Source organism: Colossoma macropomum, unplaced genomic scaffold, assembly GCF_904425465.1.
Source record: "Colossoma macropomum unplaced genomic scaffold, Colossoma_macropomum, whole genome shotgun sequence".
NCBI classification, from domain to species: domain Eukaryota; kingdom Metazoa; phylum Chordata; class Actinopteri; order Characiformes; family Serrasalmidae; genus Colossoma; species Colossoma macropomum.
In genome coordinates, this window is record NW_023494791.1 from 13,713,808 (window position 1) to 13,738,397 (window position 24,590).

The window sequence follows — 24,590 nt, forward strand, 5'->3', positions numbered from 1 at the left end:
TCTGAACCCTCATTCAGGGTTGGGGTTCAGCAAGGAAGGAGACTGGCTGGACTAGAGTAGGGTAGGTCAGTGCCAGTCACAGGAAGAAGACTCCACCCAGCATGGATAGTGCTAAAATAAACTGTTCCAATGGCACAGGAGAACAGGACTGTAATGGGTCCAGCATTGCTTTCTTTAGATTCACAGTGGCTCCTCACCAAGCATGTTATCCAATAAGATGTGAGTGTATGTACACCCACAGAATAAAAGAATTTTAAAAATTGGTTCCAAGAAACCTTTGCGGAAGATGTGTGTTGGGGAAGTTAGGATGGTCTCTTCTCGTGCTGCTTCTGGCCTTCCTGTCCAGAAGAGGGACTCCCACTGGCTAGGTAAGGGCCTGGGGCTCTAGCACCCCTTTGCTGTTCACAAACTTTGTTAACTTGACTAGAGCTATCACTTATCCACCTCTTCCAAGCCATGGTGTGATACCTTCACCCACTGATAAACAAAGACGACGAAGAGAGGGCGAGCAGAGAGGAACGGGCACAATGACTATGATTTCCCAAGGGAGGTAAAGTGATCTGAGTGATCAATACATTCTAGAAAGTGAACTGCCACGGTGCAGAATTCACCTGGAATGAAGGCATAACTGCTTAGCCTTAGAGACTATTTCAATATTTTGGTAATGACTAGGCCTTTACATACTCCACTGATGTTAACCCATACAGATCCATGACGTTGCCATCAGCACCATGGACAGCGCGCGGCTCACAGGCTGCCTGAAGCCAGCAACTGACCATGTTTGGAAACTAAGGCCAACTCCTTTTGGAGTCTTCCAGCGGGCCAACGAGGCTCTTCAGCTCAGACAAAGCAAAACCGCAACACTTTAGCTGGACTAGCTGAAATGAATAAACCTACTGTCCATTCGTCTGAATCAGAAACAAGTGCAGCATTCCTGCAAACCAGAAGACGTTAAGAAATGCGTCGTTGTAACTCCACACATTCTGAGCGTTTCTACAAAAAAGCCAAACACAACAGGTTGTGAAGCCACAGGTGGGACATTCTCATACCTAACATACGTCTATAAATGTCTACAGGTTATGTGTACGTGTTCTTGTTCGTCATCTGAAAACACAACAAAAGTGAGTCGAACGACGTTACCTGTCTCCATGTTGCGCTGAATGACCTCACCTGAGTGCGAAGGCAATACTAGTCTTCCTCCGGCCCGCCTCTCGGGCAACACGATTGGATTACTTGGAGAGGCTTAGAGGTGACACTTCAACCCCATTTGATCAAGAGAATGGCAATCGACTCTCATAGCATAAGAGTATTATACAAGCATGCATGTTGTGAAACCCACTTATCCAATTTAATCACATGTTCATATGCTTAAAACGTCTTAGTCAGCATTTGAAAACTCCAGAGGTTTTTTTTCTTTACACAACTTAAGTTAGACAGGACTTATTGAACATAATTGAATTCGTATAATGTGGCCCGTCTAGAATAGCTTGATGTCAAATACTCTTTCAGTTCACCTGGCTGGCTAGCATTTGATGTTTGCGCTGTATGAATGAATCACACACACAAAACCCCTGTGTTTCCCTGCTGTTCTGCTGCTATTCGCCGGACTCAGTTTTTCCGTAGCGCTCTACTGCCCCCTACTGCTCACTCACCGTCGCTGCATTTGGAATAGCGTGGGCCGTCTTCTGTTTGGGGCAGATATTTTGCTGTTCTGTTTTGGTCTTATCTTGCATCTCTCTAACGAGGTTATGCAAGTTTTCGACTTGTTTCTGCTATTGAAGTAGCAATAAAATGCTGATCACTGAAAAAATGTGGATTTTAGAGAGACACGTAAACACGCAGTTATGAACACGTTCAGTCTAGGTTATGAGTTTTTCCTTCAGCAGTAGCTATTATACTCCTCTGGCCTCGGTTTGCATCGGTTTAATGTAAATTATCACCAGATATTCAGTCTAGGTCTGTGCAAACTGACCTTTAGAGAGCCCACAACATGGAAAACTGAAATTTGTATCACTTTTTTTAATAAAAGAGTTTGATGTAGTATGTAAACACTGATAAAGTTTCAAAACATGTTCACTTCTCAGTCTATGCAGGCCATCTAAACTAAACAGCCGGTTCGAATTCATTTTTTCTGTGATGCCATGAAAACCAACACATTTTTCCTCTTAATCAGCTTACAGTTTAGCTCCGCCCATTCACCCTGAATTGCTTTTTGAATGGTGACTTGAGGGCAGCCAATCAGGATCATTTACATATATTAGTTTTAAAGGCACAGTAACCAAAAAATGTCTGTTAAACGCGAACGGACAACTAGAGGTTGGAAATGGTCATGTAAAAATGAATTATGGCTGTTTTTGTTACATAAAACCACTCAAGGTTATAAGTGGAGAACAGTAGGAAACAACAAAATTAAATAAAACGTTGCCTGATGCCGAACTCAAGTTATATCTAAAGGACAGTTTAAAAGAGTTGATCAAATAAATAACTACATTATGACAATCCCATTTTTATTTCTCTGTCGCTGTGCATCACGAAAAGACGGAAAGACAAAGCAAAGCAAGCGAACGAACAGCCTGTTGTCTCAGTTGAAGGTCATTTCTAATGCTGCATTTTATTCGTGTCAGAAATACCGTATTTACGAGATGAGCGCTAATGAGCGCCACCATACTAACCCCAGGGCCGTCGTTACTTGTGGGAAACTCAAAACAGTGATAGCATCTGATTAATTGGTTACATTTCAGTTATTCAGCAGCCACACACGAAAATACAGATATAAACAGATGTCATGTGATGCTTCTGGATAAACACATTAATCATCTCATAAGCATCCTCTGCTCTCCACTGTGTCACAGTAACGCAAAATAAACGGGCTCTCTTTAATGACAGGAAAACAAATGTACATTATACATGTCATTCCCAGCGCATCTGTTTTGTTTCCGAGCAAAACCACTTGAACACGAATAAAGTCGCCTTTACGACCTCCGAAGTCGTAAGCACGAACTACCGATGAGGACTTGAAGGCAGAATGATTTTCTGAGCCACAGCTATCGCAGCATTACTGGACATTCAGCAGATTTCACAGCCGCTTTAGCGGTGATGTGCCTCTAACTTTAACAGTCAGGAAAGCACCAATGGTGGCTGCGCTATCTCTCCACGCCCTGTCTACTCCACCAATAAACCTGCGCTTCCTCAACACCGCCTTTACGCTCAAACGCCTTCATTCTCCGTTTAAAACCACAGAAATCCGCGTTTCGTGACACTTTCTGGACGAGGTGGTTTTCAAGCTAGATAGACCGTACAGTGACAGTGACACTGACACTAGAGAAACGGTATCGTTATCCGGGAGGTCGCTCAGTCTCCAGCTGTCCTAAGGTGTATTTACTGGTTTAGACTTGTATAAAGGTATGTATGACTCGAACAAACCGTATCTGTTTAGAGAGATCATGGAGTTTTTTTTTGTTTTACTATTAGCTACAGTAGCTAGGTTAGCTATGTTAGCCGGCTAGTAACGTTCGGTAGGAATGTTATTTGTGAACGTTAGCTCACGGCTAGCAGCTAGCAAGCTAACTTAAACAAAAGCGGTCCTATCCGCAACACACAGCTAGAAATATTAATATGGATTTATTTGATAACAGCAACTCGGTTGTTAACCCCCGTTTCCTTTCATTAACGTTACCTACAGAGTACAGAACCCCAGCTTAGCTGTGCGCTAGCTTTACAGCTTCTTGGTGGCTGGTTAGCCAGCTAGCCAGCTGGTTACAGCAAAGGGTGGTAGCTTTTCGCCAAATAATAGCCTAGTGAGCGAACAAGGGTAGCTAGCTACCTAGCTGATGTTAGCAAGTCACTAAATTTCCTCACCTCCTTTTCGTTTCAAGACTGCGAAGGTGAAATAATGAATAACAGCCAGGTATTGTTTTGGCCGATTAACTTTGATGCTGTATTATTGCCTGAAGTCAAACGAAGCAGCACTGTTCACGAGTGGGGTTTTTGACCACCTAATTGTGTATATTAATCACCTGGTGGTCATAAATTTGTTTAGTCGTACTGGTAGCGCACGCTTTCGACATCTTTCTTTGCTTAGCCAACGCCGGTCACGTTTTTTTTGTGCGGAAAAATTTTAAGTTGTTTGTTTAGCGTCGGCAGCCAGAAATTCCTTTGCGAGTTCCAGTCGTATCATTCTTGCTATTCTGACACAGCTAAGTCGGAGTTATCTCTATCAGGGTGACCAAACTGAAAATATACCCAAACCCCGTAGAGGTTCCCGCCTTTATCTGTACTGTCTCAGGCTCACAACGCATTTCCATCAGGCTGCTGTCACGTTGTATACATGCAGCTTAATCTAGTTGAAGGACTGTTGGGCTGTGTGGGCAAGACGATTATCCTCTGAATTTTAAAAACACCATAACACCTTATAATGTACGCAAGAAAGCTCTGTACCAAATGATGTGTCCTTACATTTAAAAATGTGGAACGTCAGGCATATAATTTTGGTTGCATTTGAGTGGGCTCAGGTCATGATTATAAAAACAAAAAACTTGGCCTCTTGTTCACCAGCAGCAGAGGCTGAATAATCCTGTCACGTGTGTTATGTAATATAGAGAACTGTCAGAATAATAAAAATGATAAAAGGCTTACAGTTTAGCAGAGGATTAGCACAGGCAAACTGTGTTCCATTATAATCATCCTATCTGGAAATGGGCTTATTTTTTGAATCCGTGTTTTACCTGTGTCTATAAGTATGACTGTAATGACTGTCTTATGCTTTTTCTCGAATGTAAGATAGAAGAGGATGTCTGGAGATTTGCCGCTGAGCATCAACATTAAGGAACCACGATGGGATCAGAGTACATTTATGGGCAGAGCCCAGCACTTCTTCATGGTGACCGACCCAAGAAACGTGCTGTTATCAAGTGAGGTCCTGGACGAAGCTAAATCCATTGTGGAGGATTACAGGTCAGCATGGGTTAAAGAGGAATTCCACCAATTTTACAAAACTTCTGTACAGTTTAATTGTCGAGATGTAAACAAAGTTGTCCAGAGCGGTTTAATGTGAGGTGGTGCATTGTATAGAGAAACCTACCTACTTAGATTTCTTTACAGTGATGATGGGAACCAGGGACAGCAGCATCTACAATAGAACTATAGGCATTTTGTTTACTGTCCAAAATAACCAGCGAATCTACACGTTTACATGTAGTATTGAAAATAATACAGTAGTGATAAACAGTAAATAGTGCTAATAGTAAAGTAGTGATAAACCAAAATTCAGGACATGCCAGGTAGTGGTTTTTTTTTATTAATGTTTTAAATTAAACATAATTTAAAAACTACAAATTTTCATTATTGATATTCCGCTTTTTCAATAGGGCAAAACTGATCTGACAAAAGGTAAACAGTTAGCATAAAATAATTCCAGGACCCGTAGTCTACACTTTTGTTGTATTTAATTTTTTCCACGTGAGATCCACATACGTTCATGTGGTTTTATGTACCAAAGATTCATGAAAAGTAATTCACATTTACATGGGCATTTTCCAAAGAAGGGTTAAACAGGCTGCTTTTGTTACTGTGCCTTTAAGACTGATATAAGATGAAGTAACTCTGATTGGCTGCTCTGCATTCTGTGTCATTCTGTGTCACAGAGCTGAAACACTCCTTAAAACTTCAGTGAGTTGGTTCTTGTGACATCAGACACAATGAATATACATTTTTTTTTTCATTTTTGTAAAGGCTGTTTTTTGCAGCATAGTTGGGCTGTATGGACAGAGTATTGAATGATACATTTTTAAACTTCAACAATGTCCATATGAGACTCCTTTAAAAAAAAAAAGTGAGGATCATTTGGTTTTCTGTTATATGGGCCCTTTGGTCAGCATTTTATGTTAGTTATACTTAGTCACTCCAAAAATTGTGGCTACAGATGGCGTCAGTGTGCTAGCAGGGAACATTTGTTCTGCTTCTGTTGTTTTGCTGTGTTCTGCATATCGAGCGAGATGTCAAGGGTCACTTGATCCATCCATCTGACATTGTACTGATCACCTATGTAATAAGTAACTGTTATACATGAAATATAACCACATTATTAGGCAAGTGAAACTGACAGGATTATGCTGCCACATATTATTTTTCTTTGCAGAGAAATTGGTTTGTATATTGTGTACATTTGATTTTTTTAGACAGCTCATTGTACTAGTTCTCTTAGGTTTGTCCTTCCTTGAGGTATTGTACATGCAGGATGCAGCTGGTAACAGAGTAGTGTGTGAATGTGACTGCAGGCTTTAGCATCTGTCTTGAAGTTACATTATTTTAATGAGTGTATGTACTGTAAATGAAATAGACAGAAATACAATGTGATTCTGAAACTGAAATTAATTTTTAAAGACGGCCATGTATCAAAGAGCAAATAAAAGGCACTCTGTGTGGCAGCTGCCTAGGCTGTCACTCTAGCATGAAAGGAGCAGTCTGTGTGAGCTGCTGCTGTTGAGGTGCTAAAATAACTTCTCTCTTTGTCCTCCTACATAGGAAGGGTATAGTGAAGCCAGGGCTGACAGAGGATCAATTATGGAGGGCCAAATATGTCTATGACTCTGCCTTCCACCCAGACACAGGCGAGAAAATGCTGCTGATTGGACGCATGTCTGCACAAGTGCCCATGAACATGACCATCACAGGCTGCATGCTCACATTCTATAGGTAAGACGGCAGCGTTCAGTTTCTATATTACAAGCAGCAACACTCAGTAACAGGCTGTTGGTTAGTTAATCTTATTTTTCTATATAACATATGGTGAGTCAGGAACGAATAAAACTTGAAAACACACAGCTCGGGACAGGAAGAGGGGAATTAGTCCTCACAGGCCTGGCAGAAATGTTACTGCCCGGTTCAGTGAGTCATGCACAAATGAGTCACCATGGAAAAGTCTTCTCATCCAAGTTTTGTCAGGGCTTCTTCCTTCTGTTTGCAGTGTTCTGTGCTTTGCCTGTATTTAAATAAATTATTATTATAATTTTATTTTTATTTTTTTTAATTTTCCATACCTTTCTTACATTTGGTCTTTAGAGTTGTATTTAAAGCATATTTAGGTTTAGATAGTAGTCATAATGTAATTATAAATTGTTTGTAAACTCTACGTTGATTAATAACCAACATTTTAGCTGCTGCTTTCTTTGTTCATCACATTTATAAAATGGCTGCATTGTGTAATAGTGAGCAGATGGCAAAGGATGACCATGCCAGCTTAAAACATTCACATGCAGAAATTTTTTACTTATGGAAGGAGCGCTTAACAGAAGTCAAGGTCATTGTTGTTTGTGAATGAGTAATTGCTGTTTTGGCTTTCCGTGTACATTTTGCGCCTTTATGGCTTCCCTGTTAAAAATTCAAACATTTTAATTTGTGCATCTCCTCCCTATGTCTCTAGGACGACTCCAGCAGTTGTGTTCTGGCAGTGGGTCAACCAGTCCTTCAATGCCATCGTCAACTACACAAACCGCAGTGGAGATGCACCAATCACTGTAAAGTATGGAGACTATGATGTCTTGCAGAAACACTCTAGCATGAGGTTCTCCTTAGAAGCCTCACTGCAAATATGCGTTTTTTTGTTTTGTTTTTTTTTGTGGGTTAAGAAGTTGGAACAGACAAAAGATAACCAGTAATACCAAAAGTATTATGAAAAATTATGAATACAATTATTTTTATTCAGTGTTTCAAAGGCAGTTTTACATACTGCACTACTAGTCAAACAGAATTAATACTGCTCTCTTTGTAGTGAAACATGCAGTGGTTCAGTGTTTTTTTTAAGTTGCTGACAATATCCACAATATACACAGATAGCATATTGTGAGGTAATGCGGCATAATTTATCACAATGAAGATCAGTATTGTTATCTCACTCACCCCTTACAGCAAATGATCCTTAGATGGTGTAACAGCACCGCTGTCCACTCTATTGCTACCAATTTAGCATCTTGTTAGTAATTTTAGCACGCATATAATCATATAATGTAAAACATACCAGTTAATTGCATATGTTCAGCAGTGCTTCTGCAGAAGAGAATATCCATATGGTTAACAGGAGTCCAATCGACCTGACGGTACATAATAATAATAATAATAATGATTTTAAAAGATTTTATTCCAAGTAATTTTGGACCATTTCTTTTCCAAAATGCTTGTTACATTTTCACACAATTTAAAGAGCAGCTGGCATTTTTAAAATATGGAAAAAACTTTTTTTTTAAAAAAAATGATATGCTTGTCTTTTTTGACTGTGGTGTGAAAGGCAGACTGTCTTGGTATCTTGCAAAATCCTGAGTGGTTAGTTGATGGATAATATGGGGATACTCCCAAGCAGTAAAAGACAAAAGAAACAAGCTCTTTTTATTGCTTGAGAGTACATTGTAAAAACTGAGTAAGGGACTGACGTCCACTTGATGTTTTAAAGTGTTCAGTTCAGGGTAATCACCCTTACACTTCCATTATTTGCTTTGTTAACTTTGTGTGTGTGTGTGTGTGTGTGTGTGTGTGTGTGTGTGTGTGTGTGTGTGTGTGTGTGTGTATGTGTACTTGTTTGGTCTTTTACAGTCAGCTTGGAGCAGCCTATGTCAGTGCCACTACTGGAGCTGTAGTCACTGCTCTTGGCCTCAAGTCACTAACCAAGGTGAATTTTTTTAAATTTATTTTTTCCCCCCGAATCCCCATGTCACAGTGCACTAAGTAGTGTCCTCACAGCCATCACACTTTCTTCAGTAAAGCTACAATCATAATTATATTTCAAAAATCCATTCAGCTGATGTAGACTATTATTTCAGTAAAATATGATTGGTGCATTATTAGGACAGGCATGCATTGAAGCTGATTCCTCATAGGTTGGGCAAAAGCCTATAGCTATAACTACAAATCCATTTAGGGCTTGTTCCCAGGCACAAATTAAGATTAAAGCTGAACTAAGTGGACTTTATTAATGGTGAAACACCATTAACATTGCAGTTTTGTCCAAGACTAGACCCAATTCATGTCTATGAAACCGGCCCTTGGTGTTGTAAGTAGGCCTGTTTGGTATTCACAGATTGAACTGTATCCACATTGTCTAATGTGAATGCCATGGAGTGTTGATTGCTGAATTTTCTGAGAAGCACTTGAAATATATGCGATCAGTCCAAAGCTCAGTGAAAAGAGAGGTGCTTATTGCAGGAAGAATGAGTTTTTTTGTTGGAGAGATGAAGGGAGTAAAATATGGAATTGTCTTACATTAAAATGTATAGTATACACAAATGTTTCACATTAGAAGTGTTACTAAAATTAATTTATCTATCTCTAGCATCTGCCAGCTATCATGGGTCGGTTTGTTCCATTCGCTGCAGTGGCAGCAGCTAACTGCATCAACATTCCCTTCATGAGACAAAGGTATGGGTTAATCCTTAAGCTGCCAGTCACTGTGTGTTTTCTGAAGCAAACGGTCAATACTCAATTGTTCTCTGTTTTGCCTTCTCACAGAGAACTGAAATATGGTATTCCTGTCACTGATGAGGAGGGTAATCGCCTGGGAGAGTCTGCCAGTGCTGCTCAGCAGGCCATTGCACAGGTGGTGGTGTCCCGAATTGGCATGGCAGTGCCAGCCATGGGTAAGGCCATAAAATACTTTAATCCTCAGGGAATATGATTTGATAGTAGTATTGTAATCAGTGATGACCAAACCTGTTCCAGACCTGTAACACTTGATCCACATTATTGAGTTCATCGTGGCCAGTGAAATGTTAGAGGCAGGTGTGTTAGATTAGAATTGAAATTGATCTCTGCAGGATGGTAGATCTGGCAGAGTAAAGCCTGTTGTAGACATGAGTTACTTTCACCTGTTAAAACGTGAAAATAACTCATGAGGAGAGGAGAGCAACATAAAATCCCCATTGTCCAAAGTGAGCTTGAAGTCAGCAGGCTAATTTTTCAGCCCATTATGTGGTGCCTCAGTATGCCAGGTCAGGCAGATCAGAATTGAAGGCCAGACCAGACTAATTTATGTAAACTAATGAGTAACTTGTGGGCAATAAAGTTTTAATGTATCATCTTTGTTCTCTCTCTCTCTCTCTCTCTCTCTCTGTCTCTCTCTCTCTCTCTCTCTCTCTCTCTCTCTCTCTCTCTCTCTCTGTCACTCCTCTCTATGCGTTTCATTCCATGCCGCTCTTTACTAGTTGCTTTTTATAAATGCATCATAGCAGAGGTCACATTTTAAAATTATGGTCACTGCTGTATGATAAACTTTATCGTAGGTGGTCTTTGTTCACAGACACAGTAAATCAGCTGCCATGGATGATGTCCCATTAAACATCAAAGACCACAGATTTTAACTTGCGATCCAACAATTATTTGACTTGCGCTTACATCTCTGATTGTATTATCATGGTGAAAATTGTAAAGTGTAAACCTGTCTAAGAACCTCCTCCTGTAAATTGGTAGTCAGGAATGTGTCATTAAATATATGGTAACCCGTCTTGGTACTCGTCCTGGTTCTCTAAGCATGACTGCATTTTCCTGATTTTGAACCATAATAGATTTCATTATTTACGAACAATTAAGAATTATTGTCAGTGCCTGTCCTTGTATTCAGTGCTGTATTATGCAATGTCTACATCTCCAGTAAATGCTGAACTCTCTGACTGTGGCTTTAATTGCACACTAAAAAAGACATTTAAATACTTGTTCTGAAACATACTTTCTGTCTGTATTCTTCTTACAGCTATTCCTCCAGTTATCATGAATGCCTTAGAGAAAAAAGCTTTCATGAAGGTAAAGTCACAAGATTAAATATTTCTCTGGCATTCCTGTGATCTTTGCTATGCAGTGCTTAGTCATTTAAGATGACAGCATTACAGCTTCACTTTTCTCTCTCCACAGCGCTTCCCAGTGCTTAACGCACCAGTACAGGTTGGGCTTGTTGGATTATGGTGAGTTCCAGTGACGCCTGTACCATATACAATACGACCGCATTGATGACCGCTTGTGTATAATGTTGTGCTTCTCTGTCTCATAGTCTGGTGTTTGCCACTCCGTTGTGCTGTGCCCTTTTCCCCCAGAAGAGGTTTGTGCTTCTTATAAACAGTTTTCTTCCTTTATGAGGTTGATGCCCTTTTCTGCTGTTATGATGCTTATGGAGTGTCTGTGTTTGCAGCTCTATGAAAGTGAGCAGTCTGGAGCCCGAGCTACAGGAGAGTATACTACAGAGCAGTCCTCACACAACCACCGTTTATTTCAACAAGGGCCTGTAGGGGCCTTTCCTGCCCAGCCCATACTGCTGCACTCCGATATAATGGATTTTAGTGGGCACAACTTGAAGGGTAAATTTTTTTTGTTTGTTTTTGTCTCCTTTTGCTTTGATTTGTGTGTTCTATCACTTATACTTTCCCTGAAGATAATATGCAATCTTTATTCAGTATATCTGTACAGTAGGTGGAGTGACTTGCCTAGTTTGAAGTGGTACTGTGGGGTTGCTAGTGTTTTGAGGTTGAGGGTGTATTGATATTACTGCTGCTTTGATGAGTAATCACCCCTTATATATATTTTCCAAAAATACGTTTTTCACCCGAGTTGTATTTATCATTATTTATTTTTATTTCACTTTTTGTCTGGAACTATTGCAACTATTCTTCGCCAAACGTCTGTGTTCCGTTCCAGTCAGATCTATTAGGGCACCCTCAAAGCTAATGAGCGAAAAATGGTTTATAAAATCAGTTTTGACTCATAGGATTATTTTAACAAGTGGAAATGGTTTCATTGTCTACACTCCTGCATGTGCCATTAAAGTGCACTTAACCCCTATTTCTCATATAAATTAAGATACTCCAGTGGGTACAGCTGTGTTTTATTATTATTATTTTTTTTTCTTTCTTCTGCTAAAAAAATCCAAATCTAAACATTTAGGTAACTCACTGGCTGATTATATCTGAAGGCTGTGCTAAGTCAGTGTCTGTATCTAAGCTCTAAGCCTTATGCGTGGTCTAACTAATAAGTTGATTGATGCATATGCCTAACAGCTGTTACAATGAAGTTAGGTGAAGACTGTAGTGTGTTTATAGTGTTGCCAGTACCATTGAAAACAGTGGTGGTTGTGTAGTGATTAAAACATCTAGTGTTCTGAGTATAGGCCTAAGACAGTAGGAAATAATGTGTCTGATGGCTAGAGAAGAAAATATTAAAGGTACAGTAAGCTCCTTAGGTTTTTTCCCTCCTGACCATTTTGTTTCAGTTGCATAACACTGGCATACATATTACTGGCAGTAAAATTAGAACTGAGCTTCATTGCTGGTCCACTGTATAAGATTGGACTGCTGGCCTTTGGACAGCTGTAATATTTCCCATCACTCAACAGCACTACGTACTACCATTAAGTACTGTTCATGTCTTTTGACTGGATGTTTTTATAGAAATTGTACTTATTGGACCTTTACACAAGGTGTGTGTGTGTGTATGTGTATATAATATATATGAACATACAATATTGTATTGAAATGTATATTTGTTTAGAGATGCAGCCTAGATAGAGTTGCTCCATGTGCTCATCAATTAGATGGCTCATTGATTATTGCTTTAATAAGCAATAATAAATATAAGGTAATGTTATTTATTTACAAAATATTTATTTCTTGTCATTGGAAGAATATTGTAGTGTTGTACCAAAAAGATCAGTCAGTCTAATAGCCTATCGTGTAGATTTTTGAAATGCAGCTAAAGACCTCTCTATGGAATTTGTTATAACTTGAGCAATGTGATCAAATCTGCATTTCAAGAAGTATTGTTGTGAGGTGACAATGTGCATTGTGTTGTTTTTGTTTTGTCAGCTGTTTCCGTGAATGAATTGAACATATTTCTGCAGTGTTTCAGTTTGCTTTAACACTTGAAACATACTGTAGATGTGTGATTGGATTAGTGAAGTGGAATGTAATTAAGCAACATGTTGTGCTCTTTGTGCCCACAGATAGGCAGTACAAGTTCCTGTTGCTGCACAATTATTTTTGTGTTCTCACTTCTTGGGTTGATGATGCACCACACATTATTATTATTTTTTTTTTTAGTAAACAGAATGTATTATAGACTATATTATGCAAACCTGACGTCGCACAAATAATCAGAAGATGGTTAAGATAATCAGAAGGTTAGGGTTATAGTTACATGCACAACAGGGACAAGGACAGTTTCATTTGTTAAGGCTGTTTTAAATGGGAAAAGCACATAGCAGCTTGAGCTTGCAAATCATGGCATTTATGTTACAAAATGCACATTTGACTTGAGTGCAGTATTACAGTTTTAACACTGACAGAGTGTTTTAAAGTGAGCAAATTCTGGGACTCTTTACCTTCACTATCCTTTATAGTACTAAAGTAAGCAAACCATCAACTGTTACACTGACTAATAAAGTTTTTGCATACGTTTTCAGTACCATAACATCACCTGCTTAGTCTCCTAGAAACATTTTTATGGTTTGGAGGCCTTCAGGAGTCTTATAGTCCCTGAATGAGTATTCCTCTACACCTACAAGACTGACATGCAGTGTGGAACATTGTCTCGACCAAAAGGATGTTGCCATGTTAAAACATGTAATTTCAAAACTGGCATTTGCATCACAAACGTATCTATTTAGGAGCAAAGAATTAGAAGGCAGAATGTATGTCCCATGGTTCTGCAGTCATATCATTTTCTTCCATAGTTACCTGGTATCATGATAAATAGCTTATAATTTGACTATTTATACTTGGTGGTAGTTAGGCCCTTTGCATCACTATGGTTTGAAAAGTCAGCAGATGTTTTGCAACTGATGGGCCAAAACAGTGTGAAATGCAGACATGTTCTTCGCTTTCTTCTCTCCTAAAAAGTTGCTGTTTGAGATCTTATTCTGACAGTGTAAGGGAATGTTCTGGTGCCATGTACCTTTATGTTCCGCTCCGCATGTGTTGGTGACCTTGTTTTACTCAATTGTGTGCAGTTTTTCAGAAGTTTCTCATTTTCAAAACATGTAAATCCTCTAACCGTACTGGTGCTCATTTGATGTTTTGTTGTGCTTTTTTGTTTTGGTTTTTTTTTCCATTTTGTATTCTGTTCACATTTTTCTTACCTGTGTTGTATGTATTTATGTAGGACAATATAATAAAGGTTTTAAAAGATTCATGTATTTGTGTGTAGCATTGAGCTGTACATGCATTTGCCTGTGTTACAAGGCCATCCCAAAGATGTTTTTATTCAGAGTAAATGTGGGAAAATTACTGTATATTTATTATAAAAATTGTGGCAGTTAGGTAGATAGCGACATAGCAAAGTGTAATGCAAGTTCATTGATTAGAGTTTAGAAAACAGAATTTACTAATTAATCTGTAAACAGAAATTTATACTGTAGAAATTCTCCAGTCTGAACCACAGGATAGTATGTTCCTTAATTGACAGCACAAATTTTATAGTGATGGTTCAATATTAAATAAAAGGAACCAGAGTGAAGAAATACTGTTTTTTTCTTTACTTGCACTTTGGTTTAATGTATTAAACGAACAGTTATCCTGTGTCCCCATGTAGAAAGGAAACAGCCAGCTAACTAAACAAAACGAGGCTTGATGACAGTCAGACCTATACAATGTGCTGTAAGCCCCACTTATTTTCAGCCTTGCAAACTGTACCAGGTTTTAAGGAAAAAAAAAACTAAGGATATCTGTCTGTATAAAAATGGTGACTGAACCACAGTGAGAGCCATAACCTCCAAATGGAAAGCACCTGCAACAGTAGATAATTTTCCCAGGAATGGCCAGCCTGCCAAACTTTTGACAAGGGTGTAGCGTAAAATCACCCAAGGAAGTCGCAACAGATTAGAGGTGGACAATATGATGATGTTTTATCATTATGATAAACAATATGCTTCTGTAAGCATAATGTGGATGTCGTCAGAACTTTAATAACACTGACCAACTTCATGTTTCATTACAATCATGATTAGTCCTGTTTAACTGGATGCCATTTTGCAAATTTTTAATAAAAATTCTGTGATAGCTTTTTTTATCTGCCACTATTAGTGCATTTGTGCCTACAAATGATTACGATTTTCTTTTGTTGTCAAAACCTGCTGCATGAAGCTAGTCAGCAAACAGTGATGTGACCAAGAGAAGAAAAGCATTTAATGTTCCAGGTCAAAGCCAGTACAATGGTTTTTCAGTTAGGGACATACGTGATGGATAACTTTATTAATTAAACCCCATCACCATCATCTTATTTAATTATCTAAATGTTGGTTGGAAACCTGACAATATTCAGGGTTAATTTGTTTTTTTCCCCCCAAAATCAGTCATACTTTCTTCACTCTCATTAGATAGTAGATATGCTGTTCTTTATGTATCTTTTCAGACAACTGAATTTCTTGTTCTCCCAATGAAATCTTCAGAAGAATCCCTAGAGTGCAGAACTTTCACCTAAATGAGACTTAGCAGCACTAATCTGACCATGACGGGCAATTCAAATATAAAGAAAACACAGAGGAACAGTTTTGTGTCTGCTGTTTTTTATTGCAAATGGCATACTCCACCTGATTCAGAACTGCTGACTGTCTCCTGACCAAACATTGGTGAGCAGGAAAGAATGTGTCAAGCTTCAAATCTGCTCTCTCACTACTGAGTTTTGAGACAGAATGTCATTAAAACACACAAACCAAGTCACCAGCCCAGCAGCAGACAGCCAACAGAACCTGACTGAGTGAAGAATCACAGCAAAGTCATTTCTAAGTGCCAAAAGAACTTAGTGAAGCAAACAGCAAGAACTATTAAGCACCTGAATCGAAGTTAATTTCTGCAACACTTTGTGCTTCAGTCCCTAACATTATTCCTTAGTACCAACTAAGTTTAGCAGAACCTGAGCTTTCCTTTATATTCACAGCGTTAGTAAAGAAAATGAGGTGTGATGTGTTAAATACTTACTCTGTTTGTTCTAACTTGTAGCTTAAGCTTTAATTTCTGAGAAAACTAAAAATTACAACATTTGTTACTATTTTGATCTATCTTGACAACATTTTCCACATCAATAATTATAAAAACTAATCTATTTCTCCACCACTATTTTCTTAGCTGCCTCCAAAACAGACTCAATGCTGACTTTGTCACCAAACTCCTTCTCCCGATGCTCAAGAAGGACCCCCTATAAACAGCACAAAATTAACATTTAGATCAATAACAATTCATAAGGATGAATGATTAAAACCATTTCAGGTAATGAAAATCAGTGAAAAAGCTATCATCTAGGATAAAGTTCATAATACTTTATTATATGTCCAATGAAAGTCACCTGCTTGCCAGATCCTATGACAAATACCCCACCCAGGATGAAGCCCTCGCCATTCATGTTTCCCTGGTAACCTGACTTCCAAGCTCTAATGAAGTTCTGCCAAACTCCTAGACGAATGAAGCCAAGACCACCCATTTTCCTCTGTTGTGGTCCATAGAAAGCTTGCTGTAAATAAAAGTAAACATTTTAGTGTATATGCATTTTCTTTACAATACCTAGAAAACATTTCTCCACAAAACAACATGAGATGATGTAAGGTTGGTAAAATTTTTCATTGTATAGGCTTCTATAGAAATGTTAAAACAAGAACAAACAACAGGCTGCCTGACCTTTTCATCAAGAAAAACATCCCCAGCAAAGTGGGGTCTGAAGTCCTGAATCTCTGTACTGACGTCCTCTTTGACAACAGCGAACAGAGGGACCCCAAGCTGGTCCAGCTGGGGCTTCAGAGAGGACAGCTCAGCGGCCTCCTGCAAGGACACAACACCACCAGTCAAATCAGCAACAGGCAAGTGCATCTTTACCAAACTAAAATACAGAAGAATGCATCAAGATTACCTCTCTGCACAAAAATCATCCAGGCCGTCGTACGGCCATGATCACTGCACCCGACTTCTCCCACAGAGTTCGAGCTTTAAATGTCTTGTCATCTGCATGAATACCACTGGAAATCATCAGTAAAATAAACCAAAACCTAATCCAACAATCAGAACCGCATTCTTGATTTCTGCACCTTACCAAACCGATGAGTAACTGCCCATTTCTGATATCAAAAACAGCTGCTCTACTCATGTTCTGAATAATAAAGAAACTACCTGTGGTACTTGTGTGCATCATTTTTACTGACCTCCAAAAGTGGTTTTGAGGTCAGTATCCTCCAGGTATTCTAGAGTGGCATGTTCAGGCTTGGTCAGGAAAAAGTCTGTGTTGGCAAGAATTATGCCTGCTATGGCAGCACCCACAGCTCCAAGGCCCAGGGACCACATGCCCATGGCAAGTGTCTGGCCCTCCAAGATTGGTGGTGATGCTGCAGTGGGATGACAGAAAAACCGAAGGTTACATAATTATTTATTTCTACAAGCTTGGAACAATGGCATATATATGGAAAAACTGCAGTAAAGGACAGCTACCAACTTAATCTTTGACTGACAGGCAAAAAAAATTTTTTTCTTATTTTTCAAAGAACTGATTAACAAGCAAAGAACTGAACATCCTCTCACACCGACCTGCTAATTAAGACTATAACATTAGGGATTATATCAAACACAAGTAGAGGAGGCCGGAGCAGTACCTTTTGATTCATGGATGTTGGGCTCGCTGTTCTTGCCCCTCTCAGAAGCTGGTTGATTTGCTGAATATGTACGAATGCTGATACAACTACAGGACACTGGTGACTTTAAGCATGGCCGGCACCTTAAGAAGTTACGTGCCTCACACTTTGGGTGGAGTTTGTTCATTAAAAACTGAGGTTTCTTATCTAGGGATGGGCCTGCTAGCCAGTGAGGCTGCACTGCAGTGGAGTCGCAGTTAGACACCCGTGTTTTAACTGCATTATTCACATGAGAGATACAGTTTCCTCTTCCCAAGAACAGGGCTATTCGCATGGGCTGTACTTGTATAAAGGCCATTGTTGGCATCCACACTAGTTTCTCTATCAGGTAAAAAGCATATGTGAAGAATGTGCTAGAAAGGAAAGGAAAAAATAACCTCTAAGCATAAGATCACATACTCCAATAGTATTAGCTAGTATTAAATACAAGCAGCATTCATGAAGACTAAGTGAAAGACACGGATGCGCTTGCAGCTTTTGTGTTGAAGTGCATGCATTTTCACTGCGCTGACATGCCACTTGACTTTCTTCTGCAGTGTCACTGAGCTAAACCAAAAAAACCTGTTTAAACAACAGGCTTGAAACACAAATACAGCGTGAATGTGTCTACTTGGTAACTGCTGAAAGGAAATGTATCAAGTATGTACCTACGAGGCTGACGTCGGCCATTTATCTGCCAGCTTTTTATGTAACTTTTCCATTCCACCTTAAATGGTGCAGCAGTTACACTCACACCACACACTTAAAAGTGAAGTTTCTTCAAGGTTTCTTTAGCAAAGAAAATGGCTCTATATAGAGCCATGGACATTTAAAGAACCCTTGGCATAATTTAAGGGTTATTTGCATCATAAAAGGGTTCTTCATGTTCTTCATGATCATGTGCTGTAGATTGTTCTATATAGAACCTTTTTTTGAAAAGGGTTACATTCAGCACCAGAAAGGTTCTTCTACTGCTACAAGCTTGATATTGTTACAAGAGCCCTTTTTGGTGCTTCATAAAGGTTTTCAAAAAGGTTCTATATAGAACGATCTACAGCACATTCTCCATCAATCTGAAGAACGCTTTCACTATGCAAAGAACCCTTTAATCATGCACAGGGTTCTCTGAGTGTTCATGGTTCTATCCAGAAGCATTTTTAGCCTTTTTTATGTAAATGCTGCACCACTTACGGTGGAAGAGACAATTCGATACAAGCAGCGTCCCTGCAGACTGAGTGGAGTACAGTGATGGAAATGCATGCACTTCAACTGTACTGACACGGGTGCAAGTTACATAATCAAGCTGAGGTTGGCTTCTTATGAGAAATTAATAACGTCAAATAACGTTAAATATCCGACGTCAGCCTCGTAGTTACGTTTACCAGAAGTGTTCTTGTTGTACTTGTGTTTCAAACCTGTTTAAACAGGTTCTTTCAGTTTAGCTCAGTGACACTGCAGAAGAAGGAGGTCAGGTGGCATTTTACTACAACCAGCTAACCTAACGAGTTTACACAGCCAAACTGAGAAGTTACCGAGCAAAACGAGCACGTTGCAAACAGACGTGTAATGCAGAATAAACACTTCGAGAACTGACAGGTTACACATTGACTGACTGTAGCTAAGCTGTACCCGGCTAGGCTAGCGAGCAAAGTCCGGTTTTAAGGGTTAGAGTTAATAACTGTGAATAACCGAGCCAGTCCGTCTAAACACGGGACTGAGAGCGTAACGTTAACGAAAAAAACCTTTTACATCAAAACATTATCTTATCATAACGTTAAAATGTAAGATACTCACAGTCCGCTCGTCAGTGAATCGTGCAGCTACTAAACCTCCCCGTCTTATGTAAAGTTATTGTAAGGCAGGCGCGACTTATAGATTTCCGAAACATCGAGCAGGACGATGGCGGTCCAGAGCGCATAGATCTGCCGCGATGATGGGGGGAAATAGATGAGCATCTGTAGTGGGTTTTATGTTTGTAGGATATGAGGAAGTTTAAAACATTAACCCTTTTTCACAGTAGTCATTAAATACGGTGAAGGTTAAACTACGCATTTTTTTCAACATCGTTAACTGAGTATATTTAAGTGGAAATGTGTGATTTCTGGGAGAGCTAAGAAAGCATGTCAACATTTTTTGTGATAAAATTTTCATTGCAGCAGTTATAAGTGATGTCTTATAAAAATGCAGCTGCAATTGTGCCGTCTGTTTTATATCAGCACTGCTGTCTTTGTAGAGAGATGAGAATGTGAAGCAGGGGGTTCTCACATCCCTCCTCTTTTACTCCTCATTGCTTGCTCGCAGCTCAAAATAGTCACAACGTTTCATACACAGAGAGCCAATGGTGCCCTAGTTAATCTGTTAGCAGGGAAAATACAAACCCCATTTCTGGAAAAGTTGGGACATTTTTTAAAATGCAATAAAAACAAAAATCTGTGATTTGTTAATTCTCCTGAATCTTTATGTAACCGACAAAAAAACCTGTTGAGATTATTTTTCTTTAGTTTATCCAGTTTTATCCATTCTTATAATTATGTTGCCTTTTTCATGTTCCTGTAATCAAGAAAAACATTTTTCTTATTACATTTTATAATCTATTTTACTTCGAAATTTAATGTGTGGTTTTCTCTTTTTAGGTTTTGGGGTATATTGCATTACAGAAATTATAAATGTTTTTTTCACAGACTTCTAAATTTTTCTTTCGATCATGCTGTGGTAAATTACCCAACAGTAGCACTGACGCAAAGGTGTATATTGGGATTTTAGACAGACACTTGCTGCCATCAAGAGGATGTCTTTCCTTGGGACATCCATGGTTACTGCAGCAGTACCAGACCTCGTTCTGCTACAGCAGTGTGGCTTCGAAAGATACAGAGTGCATGTGTGTGTGTGTGCACTTGACTGGCCTTCCTGCAGTCCAGATCTGTATCCTATTGAAACTGTATAGTGCATCATGAAGAGGAGAATTAGAAAATGATGACCACAGACTGTTGAGCAGCTGAAGTCTTGTGTCAAGAAAGAATGGGCAAAAATCCTGCAACAATTAGTATCCTCAGTTCCCAAATGATTAAAAAGTGTGTTTAAAAGGACAGGTGATGTAACACCATGGTAAAGCTTTTTTGAGTGTGTTGCAGGAATCAAATTCTAAAATTGTTTATATTTATAAAATACAATTGGTTGCCTTGTTTTTATTGCATTTTACAAAGTATCCTAACTTTTACAGGAAAGGTTTGTATTTTACTTGATTGTATTAATTAAAAATAAGTTGATTTACATTCTGCCAACAGGACGGCCACTAGGGCACCTGCAGAAGTAGGCAACGTCACACTAGAACAATTGCGTCCAGCCTGTTCATGCACTAATTATTGGCATATAATCTGCATAAAATGAATTATCAATAGAATCGAATCTGGGTGATGCAAAAGCCTATTAGACTACTGCAATAGTGTTTTGGTTTTAATAAGCTAAATGTCTTGAAAACAGAGACTTTTTCACTTTTACTTAGTATACTTTTCTTCATTCCACGGTTCTTTACATGTAGGTGTACTGTTGCTTTCTGCAAAAACCAATGAAACACACATGTGAAATGTGTTACTGCCCTCTAGAGGCTACACTATACATAGCTTTACTGAGTCAAAAACAGTCCATCCTGCATCCAACACCATACCTACACTGCTAATAAATGAAGGTGCCAGTGAACTGGGATTGGCACTAGGGGTGGGCAATATGATGATACTTTATTAAAATCATGATAAAGTATGTCAAGATATGCTTTTATGAGCATATTGTGGATATCATTATTACCTAAAGAAAGCTGTCTGACCATGTTTCATTACAAAGTGAGCATAATTAGGCCTGTTTAATTTGATTTATCACATATATTCATTTGTAAAACCAGACTAAAAAATATAGTAGGTTTCTAATTTTTTTCTAAAATTTGTATATGTTGCACTACATGTTCTATTTTGTCTGTTCCAACATTAAATCTCAGAAAATGAAATATCATGATGTATATTGTGTATCATGAAAATGTCTGGAAGTATCATGATATAATATTTTTGCTATGTCGCCCACCCCTAACTGGGACCCTCTCGTGTAAATTTAAGGTAAGGTTCTTTAAACATCTAAAAGCTTCTTCACACTCACACATCTCATTTACAAGCATAGGTTTTGGGGAACCACAAGTGGTTCTTCTGTGACATCTCTCAAAGAACCCTTCGAGGTGCCTTTATTACTAAGAGTACAATTTATTTCAAACAAAATATTAGCTTCAAATATATATATATATATATATATATATATATATATATATATATATATATATATATACATAGTTATACATATACATAGTTCCTAATATATATATATATATATATATATATATATATATATATATATATATATAATATATATATATATATATATTAGGAACTATGTGAGTAGATGAAATGTTACCAGCGTGAGCTGTTACCATTGAGCAGTGTGATAATGGGTTTGCCATTGATTTGCTAACAAGCACCACTGAGCTGATATGTTTAAACATGGGGTGAAAAAGTTTGTTTAAATTTGTGGTCTTCTAATAGAACCTGTGAGACCCCCAAAGCCTTCAATACACTTTGACACGACTGAGCAGGTCAGACAGGCTTAAGAAAAACAGTTTGTGATCAGTTTGTTATGCATGGTCTGGATGACCATGTTGCAAAGTTTCCACCTACTGAGGACTAAAAACATTAAATTCAGTTGTTTCATTGTGTGAAGATAGCAAATATGAGACTTGTGGCAATTTGGCAGCTTTAAGTTGTGTTAGCTGTTTTATTAAAGTGAATTTTATTCAAGTCAGCAGTGGATTTGTAGGGATATTGCATTTGCATTCCTTGATATTCTTTGTTCTTTTCTACAGCACGAGTCCATGAGTGCTCTTTAGTGCACTCTGTACAGATCATGAGACACTGATTGTGTAAGGTGATGCTGTAATATTAGAGGATGAGGAAGGGCCCATTTGTGGGGTTGATTATTATTTTTAGGGGAGCAGGGGCAGAGAATCGGGAGGCTGCTGCTTGCCACTGTAGAGAGGAATGTGCTGAGAGGGGGGCAGCACTGACACCCCACCCCAGTCCGCAGCTGCTGCTGCATTCCAGCGGGCCACCGAGCCATCACGGGACGCCTTCTGCTTTCAGCTTTCACCCAGTTCACCAGCAGTTGCCTTGCTTAACCTTAAACCCTCTACTTTGATGTAGGCAGTGGGGAGAAACCACCCAGCCTCATCAATTGGGTTATTTTTAAGTTGAGGCCACATGTTAAGTGGCTACGTAGCCTCAATTTATTAATTCTTCGCCACAAGAAACTTAACTTGTGGCCTTAATGCATTAATTGGTGGCCACTTACAAAAGAGATCATAAATAGTTTCATCAGACATCAGAAAAAATCTTGCCAACAGCGGTGACACCTGAATCTGTTACAGATGACGTCACATAGTAAAGTTAATTTAATATTACATCTCTATTTGAGAGATGTCTACTTACTGAGGAGTTAACATGCACCAGCCTGAATAAACAGATCTGTTCTCAAGCTTTTTCTGTCATCACAGTTCAGATCACTGAGGGAAGGTGAGATAAGAAACATTTCTTGTTGTAATATGGATCTTTCTCTGTCTTCGAGCCAGGTTCAAGATGGATGTCGTATTCCAGCTGCACATCCTGCTGACTGGACCTGCCCCTCTGCCCAACCTGGCTGGATCACTTCACAGGTTCCTATGACCAAAGCCATGTGTGTTTGGCATAAAATCCTATCAGCAGTAAGGATGTGTGCCCCACCTCCTGAGGGGCACAGTAGCAGTCAGCTATTGGCTGATGTGCTACACTCCTCTGTCTGCTCAGCGGCCTATCACATGGGCACACAGACACAGCGAATAGGAAGTAAATGTGACTGTTGTGTTTGCCAAAGCATGATGCCAAGAGTCGGGGAACTCCAGGAGAATGTGATATTACTGTATTTATTTAATTGGGCAGATTTGTTTTATCTTATGTAATTGAAGAGCAGTGGTGAAACCTGGCTACCTCCTGCTTCCAGTCCAGAGTGCACTGCCTTAACCTTGTGATAAACAGTAATAAAGGCATTCATAGATCCAGGCAGGATTAAGCTGGTAAACATGTGCACACTGTGCAGGACTGTCATAATCAGCCTTGAACTTCAGAAAGACGGGACAAGTGTTTACAACCGGCATATTTGTTCTCTTATTTCAACCTGTGTCGGCAATGACATCAGACACCAGGGTGACATCAGGGACCACGAACAGTAGATTCAGCTTTAGAATTACATTTTATTAATAATTTTTCAATTACTAAATCTGTAAACTGCTATATTATTGCTCTAACGTGCACCAATAGTTGCATATTGTGAAGATTATTAAAGAGCCCATTTAATGGTAAACCAGTTTTCCTTGCTTTGATACAGTAAGTAAACATGTACTGTTCACTCGCCATTTCATACAGAAAGCCAAGCTGCCAAAAATAACCCAAAACAAATCATTTTAAAATGAATCATTAATTAAATAAGTAATAATTATATAAATAAATAAATAAATAAATAAAAACTACACAGTGGGCTCCACCCGTTCATGCTGAAGTTATAAGGAGGAACTCAAACTGTTTTTTGATTAAGGCGCAACTCAGGGCATCCACTAAGAACAGAGTACATTGACATCAGTCGTAAAGGCGCATAAACCAAAACAGCATGTTCCGTTCTAAGCAAGGTGTGAAATACAGGGGGCTCTACGGGGTCCAGGACTCCCTAATTAATCTTTTGGACCCCTGAATGTCTCAAAATCAAAATTCTGGGGTGTTCCTGAAAATTAATTTATTGTGAAGATATGCTATTTGTTCAGAAATAAACAGATTTTCAAACACAAATTCAGGGGAAGGTCATTATTTATTCTACTCCACAACTGGCGAGCTTCTGGCCTTAATATTCCATAACTAACTAT

At 38.9% G+C, this 24,590-nt stretch overlaps 2 protein-coding genes across 4 annotated transcripts; one reads left to right on the top strand and one right to left on the bottom strand.

Annotated features, from left to right (window-relative positions):
• The first annotated feature begins 3,162 nt into the window (after positions 1–3,162).
• sfxn3 (sideroflexin 3) lies at positions 3,163–14,158 on the top strand. 2 transcript variants are annotated; one of them, XR_005007411.1, is made up of 12 exons: positions 3,163–3,402; positions 4,780–4,953; positions 6,523–6,693; positions 7,421–7,519; positions 8,584–8,659; positions 9,320–9,405; positions 9,496–9,623; positions 10,733–10,782; positions 10,891–10,940; positions 11,027–11,074; positions 11,165–11,330; positions 12,968–14,158. XR_005007411.1 is itself a non-coding variant. In XM_036573982.1 (11 exons), exons 2-11 carry the CDS (start codon positions 4,790–4,792, stop codon positions 11,259–11,261), a joined length of 969 nt encoding a protein of 322 aa, XP_036429875.1. In that variant the 5' UTR covers positions 3,163–3,402; positions 4,780–4,789; the 3' UTR covers positions 11,262–14,158. The 2 variants fall into 2 exon arrangements, 1 of the variants encoding a protein (XP_036429875.1); XM_036573982.1 differs by having other exon boundaries at positions 11,165–14,158.
• A 1,351-nt stretch (positions 14,159–15,509) lies between these two features.
• On the bottom strand, positions 15,510–19,537 carry selenou1a (selenoprotein U 1a). 2 transcript variants are annotated; one of them, XM_036573984.1, is made up of 7 exons: positions 19,406–19,537; positions 17,594–17,985; positions 17,150–17,329; positions 16,861–16,952; positions 16,632–16,772; positions 16,303–16,467; positions 15,510–16,155 (listed from the first exon to the last, which is right to left on the bottom strand). In XM_036573984.1, exons 2-7 carry the CDS (start codon positions 17,937–17,939, stop codon positions 16,060–16,062), a joined length of 1,020 nt encoding a protein of 339 aa, XP_036429877.1. In that variant the 5' UTR covers positions 17,940–17,985; positions 19,406–19,537; the 3' UTR covers positions 15,510–16,059. The 2 variants fall into 2 exon arrangements, with proteins under 2 accessions (XP_036429877.1, XP_036429878.1); XM_036573985.1 differs by lacking the exon at positions 17,594–17,985 and having other exon boundaries at positions 19,406–19,536.
• Positions 19,538–24,590: the final 5,053 nt, after the last annotated feature.

Bases quoted from the DNA above. Each gene is read 5' to 3' on its own strand.
- sfxn3 (XM_036573982.1), top strand. From the start codon at position 4,790: ATGTCTGGAGATTTGCCGCTGAGCATCAACATTAAGGAACCACGATGG. The intron at 9,406-9,495 runs GTATGGGTTAAT...GCCTTCTCACAG, and splicing joins ATTCCCTTCATGAGACAAAG to AGAACTGAAATATGGTATTC. The intron at 10,783-10,890 runs GTAAAGTCACAA...CTCTCTCCACAG, and splicing joins AGAAAAAAGCTTTCATGAAG to CGCTTCCCAGTGCTTAACGC.